Source organism: Scophthalmus maximus, chromosome 22, assembly GCF_022379125.1.
Source record: "Scophthalmus maximus strain ysfricsl-2021 chromosome 22, ASM2237912v1, whole genome shotgun sequence".
In the NCBI taxonomy this organism is placed as follows: Eukaryota; Metazoa; Chordata; class Actinopteri; order Pleuronectiformes; family Scophthalmidae; genus Scophthalmus; species Scophthalmus maximus.
Genome location: NC_061536.1, coordinates 14,910,001 through 14,937,500, shown reverse-complemented (window position 1 = coordinate 14,937,500; position 27,500 = coordinate 14,910,001). Strand labels below are relative to the sequence as shown.

At 44.8% G+C, this 27,500-nt stretch overlaps 6 protein-coding genes across 11 annotated transcripts in view; 3 read left to right on the top strand and 3 right to left on the bottom strand.

Annotated features, from left to right (window-relative positions):
- LOC118291671 (E3 ubiquitin-protein ligase RING2-A-like) overlaps nucleotides 1-580 on the top strand; it is a 4,710-nt gene extending 4,130 nt beyond the window's left edge. Inside the window, exon 7 of the mRNA XM_035620031.2 lies at nucleotides 1-580. This exon is cut by the window's left edge and continues 1,177 nt beyond it. The gene's annotated coding sequence lies outside the window, so the exon portion shown is untranslated.
- A 578-nt stretch (nucleotides 581-1,158) lies between these two features.
- rps18 (ribosomal protein S18) lies at nucleotides 1,159-3,653 on the bottom strand. The gene is made up of 6 exons (XM_035620035.1): nucleotides 3,510-3,653; nucleotides 2,716-2,814; nucleotides 2,541-2,627; nucleotides 1,827-1,928; nucleotides 1,523-1,614; nucleotides 1,159-1,281 (listed from the first exon to the last, which is right to left on the bottom strand). Exons 1-6 carry the CDS (start codon nucleotides 3,510-3,512, stop codon nucleotides 1,206-1,208), a joined length of 459 nt encoding a protein of 152 aa, XP_035475928.1. The 5' UTR covers nucleotides 3,513-3,653; the 3' UTR covers nucleotides 1,159-1,205.
- A 168-nt stretch (nucleotides 3,654-3,821) lies between these two features.
- Nucleotides 3,822-14,180, top strand: vps52 (VPS52 subunit of GARP complex). 2 transcript variants are annotated; one of them, XM_035620030.2, is made up of 20 exons: nucleotides 3,822-3,978; nucleotides 4,839-4,920; nucleotides 5,491-5,543; nucleotides 6,126-6,201; nucleotides 6,343-6,410; nucleotides 6,743-6,918; nucleotides 7,002-7,152; nucleotides 7,243-7,343; nucleotides 7,439-7,571; nucleotides 7,950-8,007; nucleotides 8,538-8,671; nucleotides 10,670-10,825; nucleotides 11,115-11,233; nucleotides 11,492-11,615; nucleotides 11,719-11,814; nucleotides 11,894-12,001; nucleotides 12,083-12,148; nucleotides 12,255-12,366; nucleotides 12,522-12,640; nucleotides 13,320-14,180. In XM_035620030.2, exons 1-20 carry the CDS (start codon nucleotides 3,877-3,879, stop codon nucleotides 13,464-13,466), a joined length of 2,181 nt encoding a protein of 726 aa, XP_035475923.2. In that variant the 5' UTR covers nucleotides 3,822-3,876; the 3' UTR covers nucleotides 13,467-14,180. The 2 variants fall into 2 exon arrangements, with proteins under 2 accessions (XP_035475923.2, XP_035475922.1); XM_035620029.2 differs by having other exon boundaries at nucleotides 12,474-12,640.
- Nucleotides 14,181-14,567: 387 nt separating this feature from the next.
- lgals17 (galectin 17) lies at nucleotides 14,568-18,933 on the bottom strand. 2 transcript variants are annotated; one of them, XM_035620032.2, is made up of 7 exons: nucleotides 18,818-18,933; nucleotides 17,201-17,244; nucleotides 16,507-16,884; nucleotides 16,314-16,404; nucleotides 15,780-15,961; nucleotides 15,514-15,561; nucleotides 14,568-15,215 (listed from the first exon to the last, which is right to left on the bottom strand). In XM_035620032.2, exons 1-7 carry the CDS (start codon nucleotides 18,838-18,840, stop codon nucleotides 15,130-15,132), a joined length of 852 nt encoding a protein of 283 aa, XP_035475925.2. In that variant the 5' UTR covers nucleotides 18,841-18,933; the 3' UTR covers nucleotides 14,568-15,129. The 2 variants fall into 2 exon arrangements, 1 of the variants encoding a protein (XP_035475925.2); XR_004786731.2 differs by having other exon boundaries at nucleotides 15,121-15,215; nucleotides 15,680-15,961.
- Nucleotides 18,934-19,732: 799 nt separating this feature from the next.
- On the top strand, nucleotides 19,733-24,112 carry LOC118291674. 2 transcript variants are annotated; one of them, XM_035620033.2, is made up of 5 exons: nucleotides 19,741-20,033; nucleotides 20,541-20,903; nucleotides 23,106-23,234; nucleotides 23,449-23,495; nucleotides 23,575-24,112. In XM_035620033.2, exons 1-5 carry the CDS (start codon nucleotides 20,000-20,002, stop codon nucleotides 23,689-23,691), a joined length of 690 nt encoding a protein of 229 aa, XP_035475926.1. In that variant the 5' UTR covers nucleotides 19,741-19,999; the 3' UTR covers nucleotides 23,692-24,112. The 2 variants fall into 2 exon arrangements, with proteins under 2 accessions (XP_035475927.1, XP_035475926.1); XM_035620034.2 differs by lacking the exon at nucleotides 23,449-23,495 and having other exon boundaries at nucleotides 19,733-20,033.
- LOC124849782 overlaps nucleotides 24,032-27,500 on the bottom strand; it is a 4,611-nt gene continuing 1,142 nt past the window's right edge. For 2 of the 3 annotated variants that reach the window (XM_047330383.1, XM_047330384.1), the window contains exons 3-9: nucleotides 26,225-26,494; nucleotides 25,488-25,799; nucleotides 25,105-25,167; nucleotides 24,967-25,008; nucleotides 24,738-24,845; nucleotides 24,593-24,652; nucleotides 24,032-24,520 (exon numbers count right to left, since the gene is read on the bottom strand). In XM_047330383.1, coding sequence (XP_047186339.1) covers nucleotides 24,366-24,520; nucleotides 24,593-24,652; nucleotides 24,738-24,845; nucleotides 24,967-25,008; nucleotides 25,105-25,167; nucleotides 25,488-25,799; nucleotides 26,225-26,494 — 1,010 coding nt within the window. In that variant the 3' untranslated portion in view covers nucleotides 24,032-24,365. The remainder of the gene's footprint in view (nucleotides 24,521-24,592; nucleotides 24,653-24,737; nucleotides 24,846-24,966; nucleotides 25,009-25,104; nucleotides 25,168-25,487; nucleotides 25,800-26,224; nucleotides 26,495-27,500) is intronic. The other variant, XM_047330385.1, reaches the window with a different exon arrangement.

Sequence of the window (27,500 nt, the reverse complement as noted above, 5' to 3'; positions counted from 1 at the left end):
CTGACCCTAACCCAAAACTACCGCCCAATCAGATCACTGGAAAAACCAGGAGCGTTGTTGTACAGGAGCTGTACAGAAAAGAGTTGAGTGAAGTGAAGATATTTTTATAGATGAGTGGAATCACTTCACACACACACACACACACACACAAACACACCCACACACTAAAATCTGTCCTCAGGTAATTTTCACCGTTTGACCACAAGTCGTGTAAAGATGGACGACGACGCGTCCTTTCTCACTGTCGTCGTCCATCTTTATTTATTTACAGTCTGACGATAACGTGTAAGAAACAGCAAAAATAATCTTTATTCCTTTTTAATAACTGACGAACATTCCTGCTGTATTTTACTATGATGTCAAACACGTTTGTTTCATCTTTTAATTTTTTTTATCACTTAATGTTCAAAAACCCAACTTGTTTATTGCAGACGTCTTCAAACCTCGAGGTAATAATCTCTATGGATTATTAATCTCTATTCAGGATGATGAAATTTTTCCCCCCTTTGTTCTGTTGCATCGTTGTTCACTTGTTTCCTTCTGTCAGAAGCTGCAGCTCAATAAACTGAATTAATAACGATCAGAGGTTTGGTGTCAACGTGCTTTTACTTCATCAGGTTTCGTCATTGTTTACATTCGTGGTGTAGATACACGTGATTGTATATATATTTACACACGTGTTTATATATACAAACACGTATATAAACTTACAGACCTCGTGGCCACCGCCGACAACGGGTATCGAGGACTTGATTGTATTCGGGAGCAGGGAGATAGAAGCATCTCGCTCCGGGACAAAGCGTCAGAGCCACTCTGAGCAGAGGTGGTTGGCTTGACCGAGAAAACAGTCGGCCAATCAGAAGAGAGGATCATCACATTAGACAGGCCAACACTGACCTGTTTCTTTGCAGAGCTCCTTTTAAAGAGATATAAAACAAATATATCTCTATCTATACCATTATAAAAGTTAATATTTACATCTACATATATATCCACGTATTTATTCACATGCATTTATCTGTCTATATATCCATACGTATATATACGCTTATTTATCTATTTATTACTAGAATATAGCCAAGAACGATGTGAAATTACATGATGCCATTAACCCCTCCACCTGTCTGAACATGGACCTGAAAGGAACACATCAGACACTTTGTGTGAACTTGTTTTTTTATTCAAACGAGGGGAAGCAGGCGACTTTACTTCTTCTTGGACACGCCCACAGTGCGACCACGACGACCGGTGGTCTTGGTGTGTTGACCACGCACACGCAGACTGAAAGAAGAAGAAGAAGAAACAGAGTCAGAACCAGTCACGTCTACAGGTTCCTCATGTTCAGATCTTTATCTGCAGATTCATCAAACAAACTAGAAGCTGAACCAGAGAATCGATCATTTAAACTGTATTAGGTCAATTCTCTGTCAAAATCCACAGAATCTATCGTTTAATTTCAAGGTTCTCCAGGACAGACTCTTTGGACCGGACCTATTCAGACTTGATTCTTTAGACCACTCACCCCCAGAAGTGCCTGAGACCACGATGAGCCCTGATCTTCTTCAGCCGCTCCAGATCTTCTCTCAGCTTGTTGTCCAGACCGTTGGCCAGAACCTGGAACACGACGCAGAGAGAAAAACATTTAAGTACTGACACAAACATCCAAGATATTTCTACACACAGAAACATGAACTAAATATTGATCAGCTCCCGCAGGATGTGACGACACATCACGCTTAATGAAACCCTATGAACCCTCCTCTCCTTCCCGTACATTAAACATGACATCATAAATATCGATCTGTCACTGTTCCTCCGTTGCTCACCTGACTGTACTTTCCATCCTTCACGTCTTTCTGTCTGTTCAGGAACCAGTCGGGGATTTTGTACTGGCGAGGATTCTGCATGATGGTCACCACCCGCTCCACCTGAGTCACAGGAAGTCAACAACTGTCACAACTGTTCATTCACACCACGTTCAGGTCAGAGGTCATCCACTGGGTTCATGAGGCGTAGCATCAAACTACATTTCCCATCAACAATTTCAAATTTACTATCTGATGTTTTTCAGGATCCGGTTTTCTTTCTGTTGTTCAACTGTTTTGTTTTCATGGTTGTTTCTTCTTCAGGTTCCTCCTGGAAACGTCTCAACGGTTAACGTTGAGGCAAAGATGCTCAACAGTCTGGAGACTTTAAACTTTATAAACCTGAGATGAGAACAGTTTGGTCGCTGAACTTCAGTGGAGGTGAAGTCCAGGTGACAATGTGTCTCATGTAGAGTAAAGTCCTGGTCCGGAACAGACCAGAGTCCAACATCACCCTCCGGCCACTCGCGTCCATCTGAAGACGTTTTCAGACGTGAACTTTCATGGAAACTGGGTCGGGACATTTCCCAGAGCTCATGTCGTGAGAAGAGCGCAGCAGGAACATTTGAGGAACGTTTACACGAGAGGGGCAGAGCTCCCACCGACTCGCTGAAAAACAGAGATTCTTCTTGAGATGATTTCTGTTCATAGTGAAACATTTTTCTATAGACTCACCTCCTCCTCCGTCAGCTCTCCGGCCCTCTTACTGAGGTCGATGTCGGCCTTCCTCAGGACGACATGAGCGTAACGTCTGCCAACACCCTGAAACACACACACACACACGTCACAACCAGGAACAACAACAACACGGATGTGATGTGAAACTGAGACAGACTTCAGACGGACTCACCTTGATGGCAGTGATGGCGAAGGCGATCTTCCTCCGACCATCGATGTTCGTGTTGAGAACACGAAGAATGTGCTGGAACTTCTCGGGGATGACCAGAGACTGAAACACACACACACACACACAGGTGAGCGATGACGTCAGGTAGAACCTCAGAAATTAATATTGTTTTTACAAACGCCCCGTTGATCGTAAAACAAGTAGGTCTGAAGCAGATGCACGTCATCAGCTCGCGTCCTGCACCGAGTGTCGGTTGCACGGTGCTCGTGGGATCTTTTGGTTCACCGATTAGCGGCAGCGCGCCCCGGACAGATGGAGCTCATCGCCGGGTTTAATTCACCCGGTTCCCCGTTGACTTGCACCGGTGTAACGTTCACCACCTTTCAGCAGCAGGCTAAAGCTGGTTAGCTTCACAAGCTAACCGGCTACTTGCTAACCAGAGTTTAAAGCGACTGCGCGGCGCCGGTAACGTAACGATCCGAGCACTGTCCCGGTAACGACTCGCGCTCCGAACCGGGACGACGCGACACGTGAGGGGGAATCATCTGACGTGAAGCCGCAGGAACAAATCACATTTGAACAGGAACGTTCGCTCCACAGCCCCGAGCAGCACCGACTCTAACAACCGCCCGAATAAACCTCCTCCCCGCCGCCGGTCAACCGACATTTCTTCCGCCTCGCGTTCGCGGACATCACGCAACATCGACCGCGCCGATAAAAGTCGGAACCGAGTCGGATTCACGCGGGATGACGACGGATTTCTCCTCGATTGCAGGTCGGTAGAAATCGTTCCTCACCATCTTGGAAGCGGGTTCCGTGCGAAGAGGAAGCGGATCAGGATCTCGCGACAGTTTGATCCCTCGCGGGAGCGGAAGTCAGTCCGTCACTTTAAACATGTCCGACCGGTGTTCTTGGTGGTAGCTTGCCGAAAAATAATAGATTTATATATATATATATATATATATATAGTGTAAAAATAAAAATAATAAATATGACAATATGTTTACTGTCGTATTATTATATTTTACTTTAAATAATATATTTGTCAATTCACAAACGCGAGGACGCTTTTGTTCAGGGGACGGCGGTGCGGAACTACGGAAGCCGGAACTTTGACGTTTGTAGTTTGTTTTTAATTATTAAAGTGGACGTTAATTTGCCGCAATGGCGGCGGTGACTTCATCCGCAGCTTCAGCCGCAGCGGGTCTGCAGGTGAACGCAGCCGGGAGCCCGACAGACGTCGCCATGATGTATCTACAGGACGAGGTGACGTTTAACTGTGACCATCTGTTTGAAACAACATTCTGTGTCCAGCTGAATTTTGAATCCCGCTGCGCGTCCCGGCGGCGTTGGTCTCAGGCGACCGACGCGTCGAGCAGAAACTGCGCAACACGCAGATGATGAAAACCCGCAGCTGCTGCGGGGAATGAGTGTGAATCTGAAATCAGCTTAATGATGATGATGATGATGATGATGATGCTGCGTGAAGCTAATGTAGCTGTTAGCATCCTGTCAAAACACAGCTCAGCCCGACCACTTCCTGGTTGCGTCCTGACGCAACGAGTCTTTTTTTAATATCATGGTTCTTGGTTATTGTCCATAATTTATAATAATTACATTATTATATATTTTTCTGTAGACTTCCCCCTCCTTTCATTACTTCCTCTCCCTCCCTGATAATAAAATAACAATACAAATGTTCTAGTAAAATCACGAAGTCATTCTCGTAATATTATTAGAGAATAAAAAGTAGAGAATAAAATAAATTCAAACCAAATTGAGGTTAATGTCGCAAATAATAATAATACAATAAAATAAAGATTCAGCAATAACTATTCGAAAATAGAATATCAGAATGTATAAAATATATGAAAATGGACATAACAGAGTAAAGTATAATATATATATATGTGTGTGTATGTTTGTGTATACATATACATTATACATGTTATCATATAATGAGAAAGGTTGAGATGATTACAGTATCACAGTAAGAGAGTGCATGTTATCATAGTTAATAATGATGATTAACAAACACGTAATAATTTCTAGTCGCAGCCTTGTGCCAACAACTGAGGATCCAGATGTTTTTCTTCTGTTTGTTTGATTGTGTCTGTTTGGTCCAGACGACCGACGGCGACATGGGGAACCTGAGCCTCGAAGAACTGGATCTCACCACGGACGAGTACATCCTGGACGAAGTCGACAGTAAGAGACCACGTTCAAAATATATGTGTAAATATATATATATATATTTTGTGAATGATATATAGAATTTGTGAATGATACACACATATACTTACACACATATATTTATTTTCAAACGTCGTTGCCTCAAGACCTTCACCTTGGAATCTTTTATTGTACAGAATAAACGATGCAGGGTAAAAAAGTGTATTTACTTTTTTACATTTTACCTTAAATTAAATTGTGTTTATTTTCGCAATTCCAGTTCTTTATATTTGGTTGTATTTGTGTTTTCAACAGTTATTTATGATCAAGTTTATGGTTAAACTAAAAATATTAAACCTCATTTACATTTCTTTGTCATAAAGGTTTGAAAATGACATCTTAGGAATCATTGACAGATTAACATATATATATATATATTTGGATCTAATATGGATCTAATATGGATCTAATTTTAGTTTCCAAGCAGATATTGGAAAAAAATCACAGTTTTCACATTTTCGCCGCAGCTCTTGTATCCAGATGTAAAAATCTCCTGCACAAAGGAAAATATTTAATGAGTTGTGGTTCGTCTCTCGTCTCTCTCAGTTCACATCCAAGCCAATCTGGAGGACGACCTGGTGAAGGAGGCGCTGAAGACGGTGAGAACGTGACGAGACACAAAATCTGAACGGGAAGTGTTTTTCTTTTAAAACGCACTTCATTTAGAAAGTAAAGAGAGGGAGAACAGGTGTGTGTGTGTGTATTTTACCCATGATGCAAAGGGTCAAAAGAATCTCCTCCGTTCCAGGTTGAATCTCATCATCCTGGTACTTTTACGTCTAAATCTCTTTTCTTTTCGTTTCCTGTAAAACTCTTTTGGCTGTTTGACAACTCATCCTTCACCTGTTCTGTCGTCCAATCAGAAAGCTTGTCATGACGTCCACTGTTCAGCCGATAGTTTACTGTCCACTCTGCTGATCGATAATCAATATCTTACGACATGATTTTACCAGAAACTCAGACGTTTTTCTCGTCTCTTATGTTTAATCAGACCGTCATGTGAAACATTTGTCGGGACGACGAGCGCGTCGACGAGTTCGCTCAGAACTTGTTGCCGAATTTGTACGACTTTTAAACGTGACTCATGTCGTGATTCTCCCGCTGATTAAAACAACATCTGTTAAGGAGATGAAACCGTTCTTGAAAATAAATAACAACACATTGTGTTTTGCTGTTTCCAGGGCGTCGACCTGCGGCAGTATTCCAAACAGGTGGAGGCGGAGCTTCAGCGGATCGAACAGGCGTCGATCAAAGACTGTATCCTGATGAGCACTGAGCTTTTCTCTGTATAAAGAGTCGTTAATAACATTTTCTTCTTTTCTATTTGTTTGAAACATTTCTACACAAGACGTGGTTCTTTCTGGGCTTTTATTCTTTTCCTGAGCCTTCGTCCATCAGACATCAAGGAGAGTCAGAACATCGCTCTGCTGCACAACCAGATCACTGCCTGCGACTCCATCCTGGAGGTAAGTCTTTCCTTTTGGAGAAGTTGGATACATTGAAATTAATTAAAGTCATAATTTTACGAGAATAAACTCAAAATGTTATGAGATTAAAGTCGTAAGAGACGTGGTAGCAGGCGGCCTCATGGTTATTGGTCGGACTCACTTAACCAAGCAGTAAAAACAGAACAACAACAGAAAGAGAAACAAACATTCTCCAAAATGGCTTCTCGCCCCTTTAATTTGTAAAGACGTAAACCTGCAGGAACACCGGCTCTGTCCTTCTGCCTCCGATGTGAATTTTCAAACAAAGCGATACGATTTATTATTCTTCTGTCCGTTGTTTGTCTGAGCAGCGGATGGAGGGAATGCTGAGCGGCTTCCAGAGTGACCTGTCGTCCATCAGCAGCGAAATCCAGACGCTGCAGCAGCAGTCGGTCAGCATGAACGTGCGTCTGAAGAACCGTCAGGCCGTACGCAGCCACCTCAGCCAGCTGGTGGACGAGCTGGTGGTGCCCGGTGCCATGATCTCGTGAGTGTGACGACGAGTTGTAGGTGTTTGAAAGATGTAGTAGAAGATGTTTGACTGAACCGTGTCCTGTGTCGTCGCCGCAGCACCATCCTGGAGAGTCCGGTGACAGAGCAGGAGTTCCTGGAGCAGCTTCACGAGCTCAACAACAAGATCAACTTCGCCAAAGAGCTGAGCTTCAGAGAGACACTGGCCTGCTCCGACATCCAGGACATCGTGGACCGCCTCAAGCTCAAGGTCTCGCACGCCGTCACGTGACGTTCAGAGTCTGTTTGACGCTCGGCCACATTCCAAACAGTCTGACGATGTTTCTTCTTTTCGTCTCAGGCAGTGTCGAAGATCAGAGAGTTCATCCTTCAGAAGATCTACTCCTTCAGGAAGCCCATGACCAACTACCAGATCCCACAGAACACGCTGCTGAAGTACAGGTTAGCACGTTAACGTTAAAACTCCACGTGTCAGAACGGACAAGAAAAAACATTTAAAACACTTAACTCTCTCCCCTCGTTCGTCTGCGCCGCAGATTCTTCTACCAGTTCCTCCTGGCCAACGAGAGGACGGTTGCCAAGGAGATCCGAGACGAGTACGTGGACACGATGAGCAAAATCTACTACAGTTACTTCAAGTCGTACAGCGGCCGTCTGCTCAAAGTCCAGGTGAGTGGCGACGACGCGGTGACAAGGATCATGTGTCCACACAAAACAATCGTCTCGGCTCCACATCAGAAATGATCTCTCGTCCTTAATAAAATTCAAACATGATGAAACGTTTCCACCTTCAAACTGCTGCATGTAAATGAAAACCCGACACATTCACGTCCAGACTTATGGCGCCTTCACCCGAACTCAACCGGGAGCCAGCTGCTTCTCCAAGAGGCGCGTGGTCGCCAGGCGTAACCGTAACAACAGTGATGTGGACGTAGCCTCTGTGGCGGGGACGGCAGCTGTAGGAGCGCTTTATTTTCTGTCACAGCAGCTGTGTGTTGGTGTTTGTCTGGTCTTCACGTGTGACTTCATGTTTTTTTCTGTCTGCAGTACGAGGAGGTGGCCGACAAGGACGACCTGATGGGGGTCGAGGACACGGCAAAGAAAGGTATCCTTCAGAGTGTGTGTGTGTGTGTAACGTACATTTGCATAAAAGCCGTTTTCACACCTGGAACCAAGCAACATAAAACGTGTTTGTCCGGTTCTACAGTTCTCGTTTTTTTCTTATTTTCATGCTTTCAGCGTTCGTCCTGCTAAATACTCGATCCAGCAGATTTCCAGACGTTGTTTTTGAAACTGTGCGTTTCTTTTTATTAAACGTGGCGCCGTTCGTCTCGAGCCTGAAGTCATCTTTAATGACTTGTGTCATGTCACTGTGTGCTTTCTGAAAATATGGTATATGTTGTAGCCAGAAAATCCGCCCGATGAAACTAGGTTGAGAGCCGACGCATCCTCAGGCGCATGTGTGCGTGTGTGTGAGCGGCAGGCGGGTCTCACATTCCTAACATTAAGAACACGCCGATCGAACATACTTGTGTGCTCGTTAACGTCTCGTAAGGAGGTATTTGGGTCATGTGACCACGTGATGCCGCCGGCGCCCGAGGTTCTGATCTGATCCTTGACACTGACCCGCCGCAGGTTTCTTCTCCAAACCGTCGCTGAAGAGCCGGAACACGATCTTCACTCTGGGCCAGAGGGGGGCGATACTGAGCCCCGCAGAGCTGGAGGGGCCCATCCTGGTCCCACACACGGCTCAGAGGGGGGACAGTCGGGTGAGACGACCAGCATCACACTCACTGTACACACACACACACGCACACACACATGCGTTGTCATGCAGTTAAAAACCTGATGATATATTCGTGTCAAGGCAACACCCCGTGACACTTCCTGTTCAGCTCACAGTCAGCAGGCACTTGTCAGGAGGTTCATCTCTTGAATCCAGGTCAAATATGTTGAGCAGGTAATTCCTGCGGTTTTGTTCAATACCACAGCAGAGTCAATCCTCTCAGGCTGTTTGATTGACAGCTTCTGCCTCCGGCCAACGAGTTGAACGTGAGACTAGTCTCAGTTAAATCCCCAGCACAAAGTTTATTGTTCTCACAGGAGGAATGAGGTCATTCAGTCACACCTGGATGTTTCTGGGTCGAGGTAATCGCTCCTCAAAGGCCGAGCTGTCAGTCACAGGTCACTACAGCTCAGACGACAGATCGTGAAAATGAAAAGTCAAAATAAACAAAAGTTCCATGAATGTAAACATCAGAAACATATTTATGAATCCACTTGATGTCATGTACACATCGATGGTTGCTTCAGGATCAGGGTTCTGGGTCCTGTACGTAATCAATCTCTGATTTACTCCTCCTGTATTCAGGCAGTAAAAGTTACAGTTAGCTAGTCGCTAGCTAAGGAGTTTATGGTTCATTCTCTAGTTTCAATACAGAATGTTCATTTTGTACATTAAGGTCCATTTACAGTCACATAGACGTGGATACAGTGTGATTGACAGCTGGTATTGTTCAATAGGTGCAAGGTTGCTGGTGTTGGATGAGTGAGGTACGTCTGCGACCGAGAACACGGAACCAACAACCAGATACTTTGTATCGTATTCTTGCGCATGAGTGTTGTCATGTCGCCTGGAATTCAAAAGACATCTCACATATTTTCTCTGATTTTACACTTTAAAAGCTTTCAAGTGCAGTGCTTAATCGGTTAGTTGTCCTTGTACACAAACATCAAACGACAGCACTACGATCAAAACAAAACTTCATTTATTTATCTTCTTTCACTTTCCGCCACATTTTAATATCTGCCACTGTCAGAGGACAAAGGGATAACTCCGGAGCGCCTGTTGCTTGAGTCGCCGACCGCCATTAATAATGACGAAGAAGAAGAAGAGTGAACAACCAATCACGTAACGATCTCTTAGCTGGTTGTGGCCCAAGAGAACGGGCGAGCGCTCAGTCAGAAAACCAACATGGCGCTTGGTCCAAATGTGAAACTCTGTCTGGTTCACAAACCATCGGGTGACGTCACGGTGCTGTCGAGCTTCAGGCTGCGTTCGTAGGTTAGTTTTTCTCTGGTTTCTTAGTTTAGGAGACGGGAGGAAAAACGAAGAGTCTTGGATTCACACGAGCGTCTGTCGCCGTGGTTCCCAAATGATTTCCATAAATACACACACTCACTTCCTGATCAGTTTTTCTCGGTATCCAGGCCAAATATGAGGAACAGTGAATTCCTGCGGTTTTGTTTTCAGAGTTCATACAAAACCACAGTGGAGTTAATCCTCCTGTTCACTGGGATTCTCTCAGGCTGTTTGATTGACAGCTTCCTCCTCCTGAGACGTGTCGAAGATAAATCACCAGCACGAAGTTAAATATTCGTACAGGAGGAATGAGGTCATTAAGTCACACCTTGATGTTTCTGGGTCGAGCGCATCGCTCCTCGGAGGCCCAGCTGTCAATTACAGGTTACTGCAGTTCAGACGACAGATCGTGAAACGATCCTCTGTCTACTGGAATTCTGTCCAGGAGCTTTTCATTCTGTTAACGAACGAACGTTTTTTATCCCTGATGTAAATGAAGTGTCTCAGGTTCTGTGGATCATGTGATCTGCTTCAACACACAAGCGACGGCTCGACAGAGACACCTGCTGGAGACGTGTGACATATCATGAGGACACGTTTTCATTCATCCACCTTCTTCCTCCACTTATTATATTATATATTAATTATACTAACCATATTTTGACTGAATGTGTTTCTCCTGCAGTATCCGTACGAGATGCTGTTCCGCAGTCAGCACTACGCGCTGCTGGACAACGGCTGCAGAGAGTTCCTCTTCCTGTCCGACTTCTTCATGGTGGCGGGGAACTCGGCCCTCGACCTTTTCAACTGCATCATGGGAAAAACCCTCAGCATGTTCCTGGTACGAAAGAGGCGGTGGCGGCTCGGAACTCTGCAATCTACGGGTTTTCATAAGTGTTGATGATGATGATGATGATGATGATGTCACTGTTGAGTCTGACTGACTGACTGTGTGTGTGTGTGTGTGTGTGTGTGTGTGTGTGTGTGTGTGTGTGTGTGTGTGTGTGTGTGTGTGTGTGTGTGTGTGTGTGTGTGTGTGTGTGTGTGTGTGTGTGTGTGTGTGTGTGTGTGTGTGTGTGTGTGTGTGTGTGTGTGTGTGTGTGTGTGTGTGTGCGTGTGTGTGTCTGCAGAAGAGCATGTCCACGTATGTGTCCGACTGCTACGACAGCATTGCCGTCTTCCTGTGCATCCACATCATCCTCAGGTTCAGGGCCGTCACCGCCAAGAGGAACGTCCCCGCCCTCGACAAGTCAGTGTCCCACCAACCGTGTGTGTGTGTGTGTGTGTGTGTGTGTGTGTGTGTGTGTGTGTGTGTGTGTGTGTGTGTGTGTGTGTGTGTGTGTGTGTGTGTGTGTGTGTGTGTGTGTGTGTGTGTGTGTGTGTGTGTGTGTGTTAACTGTGTGTGTGTGTGTGTGTGTGTGTGTTAACTGTGTGTGTGTGTGTGTGTGTGTGTGTTAACTGTGTGTGTGTGTGTTTACTGTGTGTTAACTGTGTGTGTGTGCGTCAGGTACTGGGAGACGGTGCTGGAGCTGCTGTGGCCGAGGTTCGAGCTGATTCTGGAGATGAACATCCACAGCATCAGAAACACCGACCCCCAGAAACTGGGAGTCCTGGACACTAGACCACACTACGTAGGTCTACACACACACACACACACTCACACACACACACACGTTATCACATAGGAGTGTGTGACCTGAGTGTGTGTGTGTGTGTGTGTTTTGTCCATTTCAGATCACCCGTCGTTACGCAGAGTTCTCGTCGGCCATCGTCAGCATCAATCAGACGTTTCCCAACGAGAGGACTCACACTCTGCTGGGACAGCTGCAGGTGACACACACACACACACACACACACACGCACACATCGTGTTCCACTCATATTTCATAACGTGTGTGACATCACGCAGGTGGAGGTGGAGAACTTTGTGCTGAAGATGGCGGCGGAGTTTCCCTCCAGAAGAGACCAACTCATCTTCCTCATCAACAACTACGACATGCTGCTCGGTGTCCTCATGGTGAGGTCGTGACCCCGTGACCCCGTGACCCCACTCTCACGCTTAGAGCTGTGATAACCTGTTGTTCCTCTGTGTGTCCAGGAGAGGGCGGCAGACGACAGCAAGGAGGTGGAAGGTTTCCAGCAGCTGCTTCTGGCCAGGACGCAGGTGAACGTCACAGAGATCACTTGCTGTTTCCTCTTCTTCTTCTTCTCTCGGGGCTTTTATTATGACACTCGTGTCTCCGTCATCTTCTTCCTCTTCCCACCACTAGGAATTCATCGAGGAGATTCTGTCCTCACCCTTCGGAGGGATGGTCGCCTTTGTGAAGGAGGCCGAGGTGCTGATAGAGAAAGGGCAACTGGACCGACTGAAGAATGAAGAAGGTGACGAGAGTTTATTGATTCTGATGTGATTTCTCTTATTGGCTCTCATGTTATTTTCTGGACAAATTAGGATATTGTCAAACTGGATTGGTAACTGGATTTTAAAGTGCAGGAGGCGGAGTCAGAGTCTTACCTGGGTCTCTGTCTCCTCTCAGCCCGGATCACTCAGCTTGTTCGCGGGTTTTCCAGCACGTGGAAACAGTCGGTGGAGTCGATGAGTCAGGACGTCATGAGGTCGTTCACCAACTTCAAAAACGGAACCAGCATCATACAGGTGAGACGCCGATGACATCACAGTCAGGCTAGATTCAGATCGTCCTTCCTATTGTCTTTTCCTCTCTACTGTTCCTTGACCTCAGTGTTAAAGGTCATGAGGTCAAGGAAATATGTCAAGGAGGATTCATAGGACTTATGAAAAGAGAATCCGACTCCACTGACACTGAACCACGTGGTCATGTGACGGTGGATGTTGTTGATGCGTCTGTCGTGGTGAAATGACAGATTTCTGAAGATGAACTACAAAAACCTCAGCGGCTCCATCAGCATGTTTCAGTGTTTTATGATTCATATGTCTGAACATTATCATGGTGCTGAGGAAACAGTTCTGGGTAACTTCAAGATTTAGGAAACTTCCTGAGCTTCACTCATTCTCAGCAGCGCCCCCTGGTGTGTGCACGCTGGCGTTTGTTATTGTATTAGAGACGTTCACTTGTTTCAGTGAATGTGACATTGCTGTACTTAAGTTTATAGTTTATTCACACTGATGTCAGAAATAATTGTTAATAATGATTATTTATTATTTCCATGCCTGTTACTTTTATGTCTTTCACCTTTTTTATTTCACTTGTCTTATTTTGTCAGGAGATCATTTCCTGCGTGAATCATTTTGTTCTTTATGAATAAAGTATTTTTATCATAATAATGATGATGTGTGTGATGTCTCCCCGCCGCAGGGCGCTCTGACCCAGCTGATCCAGTACTACCACGGCTTCCACAAGGTTCTGAACCAGCCCACCTTCCGCAGCCTGGCGGTCCGGTCGGAGCTCATCAACCTGCACCACCTCATGGTCGAGGTCAAGAAGCACAAACCAAACTTCTGACGCGCCGGGCGGTAAAACATCTGGATTCCCTCCAGACTCCGCCCACACACCAACACTAACTCCTCACTGTTGCTATGGTCACGCCGCCCGTCATCAACACGACGGTCCACGTGTCAGTTAGAAAACTCTGGGTCGTGTTTTAGTTTTTAAGCGGTGACATCATCACGTTATGTTCTCTGATTGGTTCACATCAGTCACGAGCGTCGCTGATACTTCCTGTCAGGAACAGTTCCACTTTGTCGTCGTCCCCGCTCTGACTTTTCACCATTGCTGCTCCTCCTTCAGAGGAGACATTCTACTTCCTGTTTACACCTGAGTGGTCATGTGACGTGTGTGTTAGTGTGGGCGGAGCCTGTACATTTAATCTCGTCCATTTTCTGACTGAACAACGAGGAGGAGAAGATCTCGCTGGACGTAAAGAACAAGAACCTGCTGACTGTCGTCGTTCTGTCTGAAAATCACCCACATGATCAAAATGTCGCAGCATGAGAACGAAACCGAAATCACGGAGACAATTAAAGAATTCGAGAAAAAAGTCGAGACCAAAAGTCTTAAATCCACATAGTAACTTGATCATTTCACCAGTTTGAATAATCAAAAACAGAATGAAAGAAAGACGAGAGACAGAGAGAGAGAACCTCGAGTGTCAGTTTTGTTCTGTACATTTTTTTGCCCCACGTTTCCATATCAAGAATAAAATTGTTGAAATTTCAAGATTAAAGTTGGAACTTTGAAGAAAACATCAAACCACCGACTCGACGGAACGACTTGTGTAGATGAACCGGTGAAATTGTTCTTCAGGATCAGTTTTAGTAAAAAAAAAAGAAACTGAGTTTCTGGACTTTAAAAAGATGTTTGAGCTGAAAACTGCGTCTGAGTCTGACGTGATCCGAGGTTCCAGGTCGCGACCTTGTGACCTCCTCAGTCTGTCACGTCTTTATTTCCTCACGCGGTCGGACAGGACTCGTTAACTCGTGATGCGTTCAAGGGAAGACGTGTAAAAAACAAAAACAAAGTAGTCAAATGATGACGTGTGGCGACGGGCTTCCAAATGTCAGAGCGTCCTCAAACACACCACAGCAGCAGCGACACAGAAACATATTAATGTTAACAGTCACAGAACTGTTTTATTTTTCAGCTTCTTTTCAAACGTATTCAAAGGGAAGTTAGGAATTAATAAGTCACTCAAACAAACAAACCTGTACATTATGAGAACATAAATACGCCTCCTCGTCAGTGAAGAACTGTAAAGTGCAAGAAACAGGTAGAAATGTCGTATAGTCACATTCAGCAAACACGTCAACTCACCACCTCGTCAAGACTGTTCAAGAGTTTCAGAACCAAAACGGATCGTTGAAGTCGGACTGGGCGATATGGCCTATGAATAATATTGTGATATATTTTTGTTATATCGCGATACACGTTATATATTGTGATATTTTAACAATCTCTAAACGCTTCATAAATGCACAATTCAACCTTTTGATGCAGACGATCACACCGGTATGTAGATTCTAGTCGTCACTGCAAACTGCGTCTGTATTAAAGCATTCTTCAGTTTTACATCCAATATATTTGAGATACTGCCCACCCCTAGTTTGAAATATTGTTAAGGTTAAATCTAAAAACAAAACCACACAATGAAAACAAACATTTCGACGCTTCAGAGCAGACGAATGATCAAGAAACTGGTGACGAGAGCAGACGTGACGAGGAGATCTGATGAGCGGCTGCTTCTGGAGGCGTCGCCTGGAGAAAGAAAACATGGGAGCGTTGGTCACGTTTTCCCTCGTGGATTCTTTTTACGGGTCGATTCCGACACGTCGGCCGATATTTCCTGGATATTAATCAAAGATTTTCCGGAGACATCGATAATCATAGGACGTCATGAAAAGAAAACATACAACTTGAATTGACGTAAAAATCTAAACAAATGTTTCATCTTTTCTACACAGTTTATTCTGTAAAATACAAGTTCTCCTATACGCTCTTTTTTTCATCTACAGCCAAATCTTTTCACGTACCAGGATATAAATATGAATCTCACCTGCTGCTGACACCTCACTTCCCACACGGGTTTGGACCTCGGGGCTTCCTGAGGAACAGGCGAGTGACGTCAGTGACACCAGAATCATATTTTTACCCGATGAGGTGACGTTAACGTTTCAGCAGGAGACGTAGGGTCCGTCCCGTTTCCCCTCGCATGTCCCTACCCCTGCGTTGTCAGTGTTCCCCTGTAGGGTCGGGTGGTCAGATGCTGACTTCAGGTGGAGTTGGGAGAATGGAGGGGGAAACGTGACGGACCCGCCTCACCTTCCACGGCGAGCTGCACGGTGCTGATGGAGAGGCCGTGTTTGTCCAGGACCTTGTACGTCCCCTCGTCCGAGCGCTCCAGGTTCTTCATGATCAGCTGCTGCCGCTCCGGATGTTTCTGCATACGACCGCTGCTCTCGTCGTCGTCCTTGATCCACAGGGTCGACCACACGGAGCTGTTCCTGTGGGGCGCAGGTCAGTTACTGTTAGCGCCCCCTGGGGGGCTGCAGGTGAAGGAAGAATAAACATCTGGGGACCACGCTTATCAACTGGAAAGGTTTGGTTTTTTGGTTTTGTGAAACAAATCGCAGTAATTATCCTACAACTCCAGCCTCAGAGTCTGTCTGTTAGTGTTTTAAACTTTAATAAGTGATGCTGCGTTTCATTATAAGTTGGAAGTCGTGTTTATCGTTCCAGTATAATGTCGAAAATCAGAATTACGACCTCCGAGTCGGGAAAAAAATCACCACCCCGACTTCGGGGTCCGAGTTCCGAGGTACGATGGAACGCAAGATAATGTCCTTGGCGACTCACCTGCCCTGGAAGACGACTCGCACCGAGTGACGGGTGTGGAGGTCCAGGACCAGCTCCCCACCTGGACCCTGAGCCTGACGGGACTTGTGGTCTAAGGAAAAACAGAGCAGTCGGGGTGATGTTGAAAAAGGAAGGAAGAGCAGGAATGAAATGAGGAAACAGAACCAAGATAGAAGGAAACATCACAACGAACCGAACACGGAGAGCCGGACGCCCTGGATGAAGACCCGGGTCTTCCCGCTCCGCTCCCCGTCCACCACCATGAAGCTCTCGTATCGCCCCGTGTCGCCGATCTGCACGTCGCTGATAACCAGCGAACAGTCCCCGTGCCCCAGCTGCTCCTCGGGAACCTCCACGCGGCCCTCGAACTCCGCCGCCTGCCACCGCTGCGGCCCCCGCTTCTCGAACACGGTGTCGGACGCGGTCGTCTGCCACTGGATGTGGCAGTTGGACGCGGCGGCGGCGGCGGCAGACCGCAGGCGGGACGACCAGCTGCAGGGAAGCACCGCTCGCTCGCCCACCGTAGAGGTGACGGACAAGAAGTGGGTGGTGGCGGCAAGAGAGGAGGAGTCTGGGAGAAAAGACGCCCGGAGGCAGGAAGTATAAAAACTTAGAAAGTGTATAAAATACAACAGATTGACATGGCTTCCCTCTACAAGGCCGCAACCCACAGTTTGGGAACCGCTTGTCGATAAACTAGTTCCAGCAGCTTCAACAGGAAATTAGATTCCCCCCCCCCGAAAAAAACGGTATTTCAAGCTCCAGAGAGAAAAACAGAAAGACCACTGTGGAAAGACAGTGGTGCCTCCAGGAAACAGGCTATGCTATGCTATGCTATGCTATGCTAGGTAGGCTAGGCTAAGCTAACAACGGCCCCAGATACTCACCGACCAAACTGCCAATGAGGAAACACCGATGAAGAACGAACCACCTGGAGCAACAAACAGGAGGAAGAGCAACGATCAGGTTGGATCAGAATCGGTACAAGAAAATAACCAGGGCACAAAAAATTATTAAAATTAAAAATGTTTTGCTCATAAGGTCATTAAAACACAGATATTATATAAATCCTACATTTCACTGAACTATTCCAGTATTAACCGATACGTTCTTTATTGTATAATATAACATATATTGTATAAACATGTTCAAAAACTAACGTCACTCGCATTGGTTAAAAATGTGCATGTGAAACAGATGGTACAAGAGGGCGTGGTCAAATGACGTGACTCCGCCCCTTAAAACGCCACCCCTCCCGCACGTTTCACTTAGATGCACGGAAATTGGTGAGCACGTGTATAATGTGGAGTCATAAACCCAATAGGAAGTCGGCCATTTTGAATTTGGTCATCGTCGCCGTCGTACTGCCGACGTACGTTGACGAACTGCTCTCACAGAATAAATCAGAGCGAATTCGAAATCCTTGTTAACCGTCCGGAGACGTCTGCGTTGGAAACAAATTAAAAGGTTATGTTTTCGTGGAAGGGGGCGTGGCCTTGACTTGATGTTTCGCCGTGAAGCAGGAAGTTGTTGTGTTTCGAATGTTGGTGTTCGGATCCCGGCCCTTAGACAAATACAGAACAATGTTCAGTCGTTGTCGCAGCGCCACCTGCTGGATGCAGGAACTGACGTTGTTGTGTTTGTTCGTGTTCTCAGACGTGAGCGTTCGATCTTCACCACTTCAGCTTTGTTTTTTATTTATTATTTAATTATTTCATGTTGCAGCTCGTTGAGACGAAATTGATTTTTACCATTTTACAGAGAAACTCATCACATGTCGTTTTATGATTGAGCCAAAATTATGAATTGATCGATTATTGATTTATTTTAATCAGCAACTATTTCAATAATTGATCATAAATTTTAAGCAAGATGTTTGTTTTCTCAGATGATTTTCTGCTTTTCTCATTCTAGTGTTTTTTGTATTAAATCGATTTAATAAATAATAATTTAATCAAGAAAATGATCGTCAGATGAATCCAAAAGATCAAATGTATTATTTTGTCCATAAGTGTTGATCTGTGAAGTACAAAAATAAAAAATAACATTAAAAATGAAAAGGATTTTCAAACTGTAGTTAGATATTAACCAATCAATTAAATCAGAAAACTATCGTCAGAATAATCAACATAATAAAATGTGAGTTGCAGCTTGAAGTTATTAAATCTTCTCATATTTTGTCCGTAACAGTACAATCACATCAAAGTACTTGTACTCGGTTACTTCTCCTGCTGAAGAGAAATGAAACTTCAGTCACAACCGATCAACGGAGTTTTCGTTTATTCTCACTTGTTGTTTTCAATTTACAACGAAATGAAACTGACGTTCCGAGTCGCGCATGCGCAGGTCGTCGCGTCTTCTCTGCATGGAATCATCTGTAATCTGACTGTGATCAGAACATGAAACATGAAGAAGGGGACATAGAATAATATAAGAATAACGAGAGAGAAGAAAAGATCAGTGGATCTAAAGTTTTCTCAAAGAAACAGAGTAAAGTTTCTCACCAGAGTTTCTCTGAGCTCGTCATGACGTCGGCGGTCGGAGGAGCAGGTCGAGTGTCGAGGCTCAGACGCACTTCTCCAGGTCACTGCAGCACCCACTTCCGGTTGGTCCTGTCAGAATAAGAGTCCCCAGGACTTCGGCGCTTGTGAAAAACTTTTATCAGCTCAAAATAGTTCAGATGAAATAATATAAATATCTTTACTTTTTTAAATAAAAATGACTGGTAAAAGTCATTCATAAAGTTACTCATGAGATAAAATGACTTCTTAAAGTAGCAAAAGTACAAAGAAACAAAACAGCCAGAAAAAATAATTTCTGCAATTTAAACTTCATCATCAGTATTTAATTATATCTCCAGAAGTCAACACATTTTGTGATTTCAATTATTACAAATGTTATTTAGTAGCGAGTAACAACGGCATTGTAGCGGTGTCAAAGTAGGATGTATGTTTTCTTTGCAATGTACTCGAGTGAAAGAATAAGTTGAAACTCAAAGTAAAGTACAGATACTTCCCAAATCTACTGAAGTACTTTACCACTGCAATTAATTAACTTTGACAAATGTTTATCTTTTGAAATGTTTTGTCTCATTTTATTCTATTTTCAATCTGATTCCTCTTTTTGTGTAAATACAGTGATTAGTGTGTGTGAGTGTGTGTGTGACTGAAATATGGCACAGTCTTTTTTTGAGCATCACATCATTAATAGATCGAGAAAACTGAATGAACTGAGGTGAGTAAATGATGCATGAAAGACAAAACATCCTGCTGTGCTCTTATTTTGAAGCGGTTGTCGTGTGTGTGTGTGTGTGTGTGTGTGTGTGTGTGTGTGTGTGTGTGTGTGTGTGTGTGTGTGTGTGTGTGTGTGTGTGTGTGTGCGTGCGTGCGTGCGTGCGTGCGTGCGTGCGTGTGTGTGTGTGTGTGTGCGTGTGTGTGTGTGTGACGTAACTCACCTCCGCAGAAACGAAACTCAAAGTGCAGGGAGAAGATTCACTGACTCTGATGTTTGAGGTTTGGTTTAGTGGGAAACGGTCAAAGTTCCGTTCTCTGTTGCCACAGAGATGCTGATGGTCGCCACTGTTTCTCACACACACACACACACACACACACACACACACACATACACACACAACAAGCCACTTCACTTCAGATCAGTTCAGATCTGTGATCAGAGAGTTCTCACTCATGGATCTTCTCTCATGGATCGTCTCCCTCCTCTGTAAGTTCATGATTGATTCTGTATTTATTAATGATTCATATGCACTCACACATCAGAATCAGCAGCTGCTCACAGGAAACGTACGATCAGTTAAAGTTACAGAAAATTATCAGGACAGAAAATTGTTAAAATGGAAATTGTACTTTATTCACCATAAGGTCATTAAAACACAGATGTTATATACATATATATATGTATATAACATACATAAACATATATATATACTGTATTCCACTGAACTATTCCAGTCCAGCTGCCCTCATGTTAATCAATACGTTCTTTATTGTATAATATACATTATTATAAAATATAATTTTTAGCTTAAACATGCTCAAAAAACTTAAAAAGTGCACGTCTGAAATAGATTTGAGTAATGGGCGTGGTTACAGGACGTGACTCCGCCTCAAACCCCGCCCCTCTCATAATGTAGAACATTTTGAAGAAGACTTGAAACTAGAGATTGAAACAAACTCAAAGAATCTCCCATGTGACCTCGTCTCTCCTCAGGTGTTGCAGGATGTCGCTGGTCCTCGGCCTCACCTGTTCTCCGCCTGGACCACGTGGTCCGGCCGGGGCAGAACGTCACGCTGGCCTGTGAGCTGGCGTCCGACGAGGTCACCTGGTACCAGCTGCGTTCTGATCGTCAGATGCTGCCGCTGCTGACGGTGACGATCGATAAGCTCAATCAATCCATCGTCAGCTTTCACGCTGTGAACAACGTTCGCCTCAGATGCGACGACTCCGAGGTGACGGGACCCCTCAGTCTGGAGATCCTGGAGGCGGAGCCAGAAGACAGTGGGACGTACTTCTGCTCAGGACGCTGTGAGGGCGTTGAGTGTTTCAGCCGAGGGATTCTGGTCTCTGTGGAAGGTGAGACAGACAGAAAGATACAGAGACAGACAGACAGATACAGACAGAGACAAACAGACAGACAGAGACAGACAGATACAGACAGATACAGACAAACAGATACAGACAGAGACAAACAGACAGACAGACAGAGACAGACAGATACAGACAGAGACAAACAGACAGACAGAGACAGACAGATACAGACAGAGACAAACAGACAGACAGAGACAGACAGATACAGACAGAGACAAACAGACAGACAGATACAGACAGAGACAAACAGACAGACAGAGACAGACAGATACAGACAGATACAGACAGAGACAAACAGACAGACAGATACAGACAGAGACAAACAGACAGACAGAGACAGACAGATACAGACAGAGACAAACAGACAGACAGATACAGACAGAGACAAACAGACAGACAGAGACAGACAGATACAGACAGATACAGACAGAGACAAACAGACAGACAGATACAGACAGAGACAAACAGACAGACAGAGACAGAAAGATACAGACAGAGACAGACAGATACAGACAGAGACAAACAGACAGACAGAGACAGACAGACAGAGACAGACAGATACAGACAGAGACAAACAGACAGACAGAGACAGACAGACAGACAGACAGACAGAAAGATACAGACACAGACATAGACAGACAGAGACATACAGACAGACAGACAGACAGAGACAGACAGACAGACAGACAGAGACAGACAGACAGACAGACAGATACAGACAGACAGACAGACAGAGACAGACAGACAGACAGACAGAGACAGACAGACAGACAGATACAGACAGACAGACAGAGACAGACAGACAGACATAGACAGACAGAGACATACAGACAGAGACAGACAGACAGACAGAGACAGACAGACAGAGACAGACAGTCAGATACAGACAGACAGACAGACAGAGACAGACAGACAGACAGAGACAGACAGACAGACAGATACAGACAGACAGACAGAGACAGACATACAGACAGAGACATACAGACAGAGACAGACAGACAGACATAGACAGACAGACAGACAGACAGAGACAGACAGACAGACAGATACAGACAGACAGAGACAGACAGACAGAAAGACAGACAGAAAGATACAGACAGACAGAGACAGACAGACAGAGACAGAGACAGACAGACAGACAGAAAGATACAGACAGACAGACAGACAGAAAGATACAGACAGACAGACAGAGACAGACAGATACAGACAGACAGATACAGAGACAGACAGAGACAGACAGACAGACAGAGACATACAGGCAGACAGACAGAGACAGACAGACAGACAGACAGACAGAGACAAACAGACAGACAGACAGACAGAGACAAACAGACAGACAGACAGACAGAGACAAACAGACAGACAGACAGACAGAGACAAACAGACAGACAGAGACAGACAGATACAGACAGACAGACAGAGACAGACAGACAGACAGACAGACAGAAAGATACAGACAGACAGACAGACAGAAAGATACAGACAGACAGACAGACAGACAGACAGATACAGACAGACAGACAGATACAGACAGACAGACAGACAGACAGACAGACAGATACAGACAGACAGACAGATACAGACAGACAGACAGACAGACAGAGAGAGAGACAGACAGACAGACATCAGACAGACAGACAGACAGATACAGACAGACAGACAGACAGATACAGACAGACAGAGACAGACAGACAGACAGAAAGATACAGATAGACAGACAGAGACAGACAGACAGAAAGATACAGACAGACAGACAGAGACAGACAGACAGAGACAGACAGACAGACAGAAAGATACAGACAGACAGACAGAGACAGACAGAGACAGACAGAGACAGACAGACAGACAGATACAGACAGACAGAGACAGACAGACAGACAGAAAGATACAGATAGACAGACAGAGACAGACAGACAGAGACAGACAGACAGACAGACAGACAGAAAGATACAGACAGACAGACAGAGACAGACAGACAGAGACAGACAGACAGACAGACAGACAGAAAGATACAGACAGACAGACAGAGACAGACAGAGACAGACAGACAGACAGACAGACAGATACAGACAGACAGACAGACAGATACAGACAGACAGACATCAGACAGTTTACTAGAAATCTGTTCAGGAGCTTTTGAACGAACCGACGAACGATTGTTGTTGTTGTTGTTGTTGTTGTCGTCAGGTTCTGACGGGATGAGTCGGCCATGTTGGAGCGGGGGGATCTGCGTCTTTCCTGCTTCACTCGTCCTCGTCTTCATCCTTGTCTTCGTCTTCCTCCTCATCCTCGTCTTCGTCGTCTGCCTCTGCTCAGGTTCGTAGTTTCTTCTGTGACATTTACTCAAGTACATGGATTTTTTATTTACTGGAGTATTTTTTTTATTTTTTTTACTTCACCATGTTTCAGTTTGCTAAATTTTTGGGTTTATCAACTTCTCAGATTGGAATTTAAACATTAACTGTTTTAAAAGTTTTATATCAAAATATATATATATATATTGACCTCTCGCTCTGACCTCTGACCCCAGGTAAAGCAGCTGTTTGCAGCTGGAGCCCAGTGACCTCAGTGACAGAGGTCAGTCTCTCTCCTCCTGTCTCGTGTCTCGTGTCTCGTCACCAGCTGACGTGTCCTCGTCTCTCTTGTGTCTCTGCAGGGCGATGCCCTTCATTACTCCAGTCTGAAGCACGTGAACAGGCCCCGCCCCCCTGGCCCCCGACGGGCGCGATTGGTCAAAGAGGACGTGACGTACTCGACAGTGACCGCTCGCTAAAACCCGAACGGATCACCTGACCGCAGATAGACAGGTCGCCATAGTAACGTGTTGCTTAAACACACACGAGTTTCACCGCCATCTGCTGGTGAAAAGGTGAATGTGTGTAGGGTATACAATGCTAATGCTAATGTAGCTAATGTCATGGACACTTTATCATCATATTTCAACTGTAGATTAGAATGTTTTTTGTTCCTGACCAACCATATTAAATTCATCATGACCGGCAGCTAAAGTTGTGTGAATATCTTCACGTTATTGTAAATTATCATGTTATGTTTGTGTTTGTATGTTTTAATCACGTGAATGTTGTGAATGATTCTGACGCGTTTAGAGAAAATGGGTGAGAAAAAGAGGAAGGTCAAAGACCTTTAATAAATCACTCATCAAACATTAATAAAAATAATATCCATCGTCTTTACACCTGTTTGTTTATTCCTGATCATAGGAAAAGAACTTTATTATTACCTGTCTGTCTGTCTGTCTGTCTGTCTGTCTGTCTGTCTGTCTGTCTGTGTGAGTGAGTGAGTGAGTGAGTGAGTGAGTGAGTGAGTGAGTGAGTGAGTGAGTGAGTGAGTGAGTGAGTGAGTGAGTGAGTGAGTGTGTGTGTGTGTGTGTGTGTGTGTGTGTGTGTGTGTGTGTGTGTGTGTGTGTGTGTGTGTGTGTGTGTGTGTCTAAGTGACAGGTGTGTGTCTAACAGCAGGTCTGGTGATGACAGAGGAGTAGATGACCTTGTCCCGGTCCTGGTCCGGTGGCGTCCGGCTCGGCCTCTGGCTCCAGTCAGGACGTCCCAGCGAGGCGTAGTGGATCATCTGTGACTCCTCCCACTCTGCGAACACACAGGTGAGAGTCATCCTGCAGGTGAAGGTGAGGACGATCACGTGACTGAGGAGAGTTTTACCTGTCGGAGCATCGAGCGTCGTCCGCGTCTGCAGCACCGTGTCGTCACGTTTCCGAGCCGCTGCAGAGGAAACAATATCAGATTCACATTGTCTCCTCAATATTTGACCTTTGACCGATCAGCATCTGGACACACACACACTCACCTGCGTGGCTCCGCCTCCTCCTGCTGCAGAGGCTGCTCAGTAAGACGCAGAAGACCGACATGAGGACGATCATCAAACCCAAACCGACGACAGCGACCATCAACAGAGCTGAGGACCACACACACACACACACACACACACACACACATCAGCTGATCAACAGACACACACACAGGAAGTGACAGGTGAGACAGGAAGTGACACGTGTGTGCAGCAGGTGCAGACAAACTTCTCTCAGTCGTCTTCTTCTTTTTCTTCGACTCGACCAAACCTGATGAACAGAACAGTTCACACTGACTCACATGTACAGAACAAACACAAATAAATGATGTCGTTAGATGAGACGTGACGACGGAGAGAACATCACCTGTCGTCACGGCAGCAGATGTTGCAGGTGAAGTCGAGCGGAGGCTCGTTGGTTCTGGATGAACTGAGAGAAGATGCAAAAAGTTTGATTTGATGAGTCAGTGACACATCAATAAAGGTCTTTATTGTATCATAAACTCTTATTGTAGATAATAATAACTCTGTCTGTGTTGTGTCTTAAAAGAGACTATTTGTTTTCATTTTATAATCAGAATTAATTTTTAAAAAGTAAAAAAAAGGTCACTATAAATTCCTGTAGTTTCAGTATATAAACATAAATAATAAAATCATCTCTCCGTCAAACTGCTATTTTAAAAAAGTCTAAAATAATTAAGATATTCCTAATTTTGAATCCAGATGTTAAAAGTTGTCATGACGACGGACCGGTGAGGACGGACACTCGCGCCTGCATCTCGCCGTTACACTGGTACTCTCCGGCGTCCCCTGGCTGCAGGTCCTGGATCTGCAGCGCGTCGTTCTCGAAGCGGAGGCGGCCCCTCCCCCCCTCCCCCTCCTCCTCCGGTCGGGACGTCCCATTCCTGAAGCGGGTGAAGATCAACTGGCGCCTCCCGCCGCTCCGACGCCGGAACCACCGCTTGCGGGGTCTGGGGGAGTGGCTACAGGGAACCAATAGGGTCCGACCGGAGGCCACCGCGAAGTCCAGGCCTGAGGGGGCGGAGCCACAGACAAGGTCAGCTGGGGGGCATTTATATATACGATCAGAGACAGTCTTTATATACAGTCAGTGATCGTCTTTATATACAGTCAGTGATCGTCTTCATATACAGTCAATGATCGTCTTTATATACAGTCAGTGATCGTCTTCATATACAGTCAGTGATCGTCTTTATATACAGTCAGTGATCGTCTTTATATACAGTCAGTGATCGTCTTTATATACAGTCAGTGATCGTCTTTATATACAGTCAGTGATCGACTTTATATACAGTCAGTAATCGTCTTCATATACAGTCAGTGATCGTCTTCATATACAGTCTCTGATCGTCTTCATCTACAGTCAGTGATCGTCTTCATATACAGTCAGTGATCGTCTTCATATACAGTCAGTGATCGTCTTCATATACCCTCACTGATCAGATGTGTATATAGAGTCAGTTCACCTGTGAGAACCTGCAGCTCGGCCACCAGTTCTCCATCACACTGATATTCTCCTCCGTCCGACTCGTCGAGCCTCAGCAGACACAAGCCTCCGTCCGACAGCAGCAGGTGGCGCTGCAGCTCCTCGTTGGCGTCGTCGCTGCCGTGCTCGGTCACCGGGACGACCTGCTCCCGGTCCCGGTCTCGGTGGGTCCAGACCACACGGGACCGGTCGGAGCCGCCGCAGCGCAGACAGACGTGATGATCCTCTGGGACCGAGAAGCGGATCAGAGCTGGAGGAGAGAGACGACGTCAGCTGCTCAGGTACTGCTTTATTAAAACACTGTTTCAATAAAGGTCAAACTTGTGGTTATATATATGTATATATAACGAGTTTTATGTTTGTTAGATGTTGTCAGTTGATTTGACATTTTCCAGCTGCAGAATATTAAGGATCGTATGAATCTGTTCAAACTTAATACTGGATTAGATTTTTAAAAAAAAAGATTCATTCCATCAGGTGAGACTTGTGTGTGTGTGTGTGTGTTTGTGTGTGTGTGAGTGTGTGTGTGTGTGTGTGTGTGTGTATGTGTGTGATTGTATGTGTGTCATGGTCAGTGTTTTAACTTGTTTCCTGTTTTATCTCACAGTCACATGATCCCTGACATCCAGTCAGACGCTAATAATAATAATAATATTAATAACTGGAAATCTTCTGTCAGAGTTTGGGTTTGATTTTTTTTGTATAAAAATGTTTATTGAAAAAACAAACTTCCTGCTGTCACTGGAAAATACGGAAAAAAGTCATGCCTGTCAGTGTCGTTATTTTAATTTTCTTTTCATATTTTGAAATGAAAACCTTAATTGTATTTGATTCTAATTTTTTCAGTTGAAGAATCTCAGTTTACCAAATGTCAAATATTTCTCCTTTCTATGGCTTCATTCATACATATGGCTTGTTGTTTTCTACAAAAACCTATTTGTGCAAAATGTAATATATATATAATATATCATTAATAAACACAAACCTATGTATTGATATTTGATATTTGAAAAAGAAAAATTATGTTTTTTAAGTCATAAGTGAGTCAACTTATGTTCATATGAAATAATTCATAAATGTGCAAATGATGACTCAGACAAACTTAAAAATGAATAAATAAATTATAATTATTATCACATTATTAATAATAGCAGTAGTAGTAGTAGTGCAATATTAGAAATGTAGGATGTTGTAATTTCTTCATAATGCAACATGCGTCAAAAATCAACACAGGACAAATTAAAATATCATTAATA

What these genes read in the sequence shown, in the direction of transcription:
- vps52 (XM_035620029.2), top strand. Translation starts at nt 3,877, where the DNA reads ATGGCGGCGGTGACTTCATCCGCAGCTTCAGCCGCAGCGGGTCTGCAG. An exon ending in GTGCCCGGTGCCATGATCTC is followed by an intron (nt 6,919 to 7,001) that starts GTGAGTGTGACG and finishes TCGTCGCCGCAG; the next exon opens with CACCATCCTGGAGAGTCCGG. An exon ending in TGCTGCTCGGTGTCCTCATG is followed by an intron (nt 12,002 to 12,082) that starts GTGAGGTCGTGA and finishes CTGTGTGTCCAG; the next exon opens with GAGAGGGCGGCAGACGACAG.
- rps18 (XM_035620035.1), bottom strand. An exon ending in GAGAGCTGACGGAGGAGGAG is followed by an intron (nt 1,929 to 2,540) that starts GTGAGTCTATAG and finishes CCTGTGACTCAG; the next exon opens with GTGGAGCGGGTGGTGACCAT. An exon ending in GGTCTCAGGCACTTCTGGGG is followed by an intron (nt 1,282 to 1,522) that starts GTGAGTGGTCTA and finishes TTCTTCTTTCAG; the next exon opens with TCTGCGTGTGCGTGGTCAAC.
- LOC118291674 (XM_035620033.2), top strand. Translation starts at nt 20,000, where the DNA reads ATGGATCTTCTCTCATGGATCGTCTCCCTCCTCT. An exon ending in GATTCTGGTCTCTGTGGAAG is followed by an intron (nt 20,904 to 23,105) that starts GTGAGACAGACA and finishes TGTTGTCGTCAG; the next exon opens with GTTCTGACGGGATGAGTCGG. An exon ending in CGTCGTCTGCCTCTGCTCAG is followed by an intron (nt 23,235 to 23,448) that starts GTTCGTAGTTTC and finishes CTCTGACCCCAG; the next exon opens with GTAAAGCAGCTGTTTGCAGC.
- lgals17 (XM_035620032.2), bottom strand. Translation starts at nt 18,840, where the DNA reads ATGACGAGCTCAGAGAAACTCTG. An exon ending in CGTCCGGCTCTCCGTGTTCG is followed by an intron (nt 16,405 to 16,506) that starts GTTCGTTGTGAT and finishes GTTTTTCCTTAG; the next exon opens with ACCACAAGTCCCGTCAGGCT. An exon ending in AAGTGAGGTGTCAGCAGCAG is followed by an intron (nt 15,216 to 15,513) that starts GTGAGATTCATA and finishes TTCTTTCTCCAG; the next exon opens with GCGACGCCTCCAGAAGCAGC.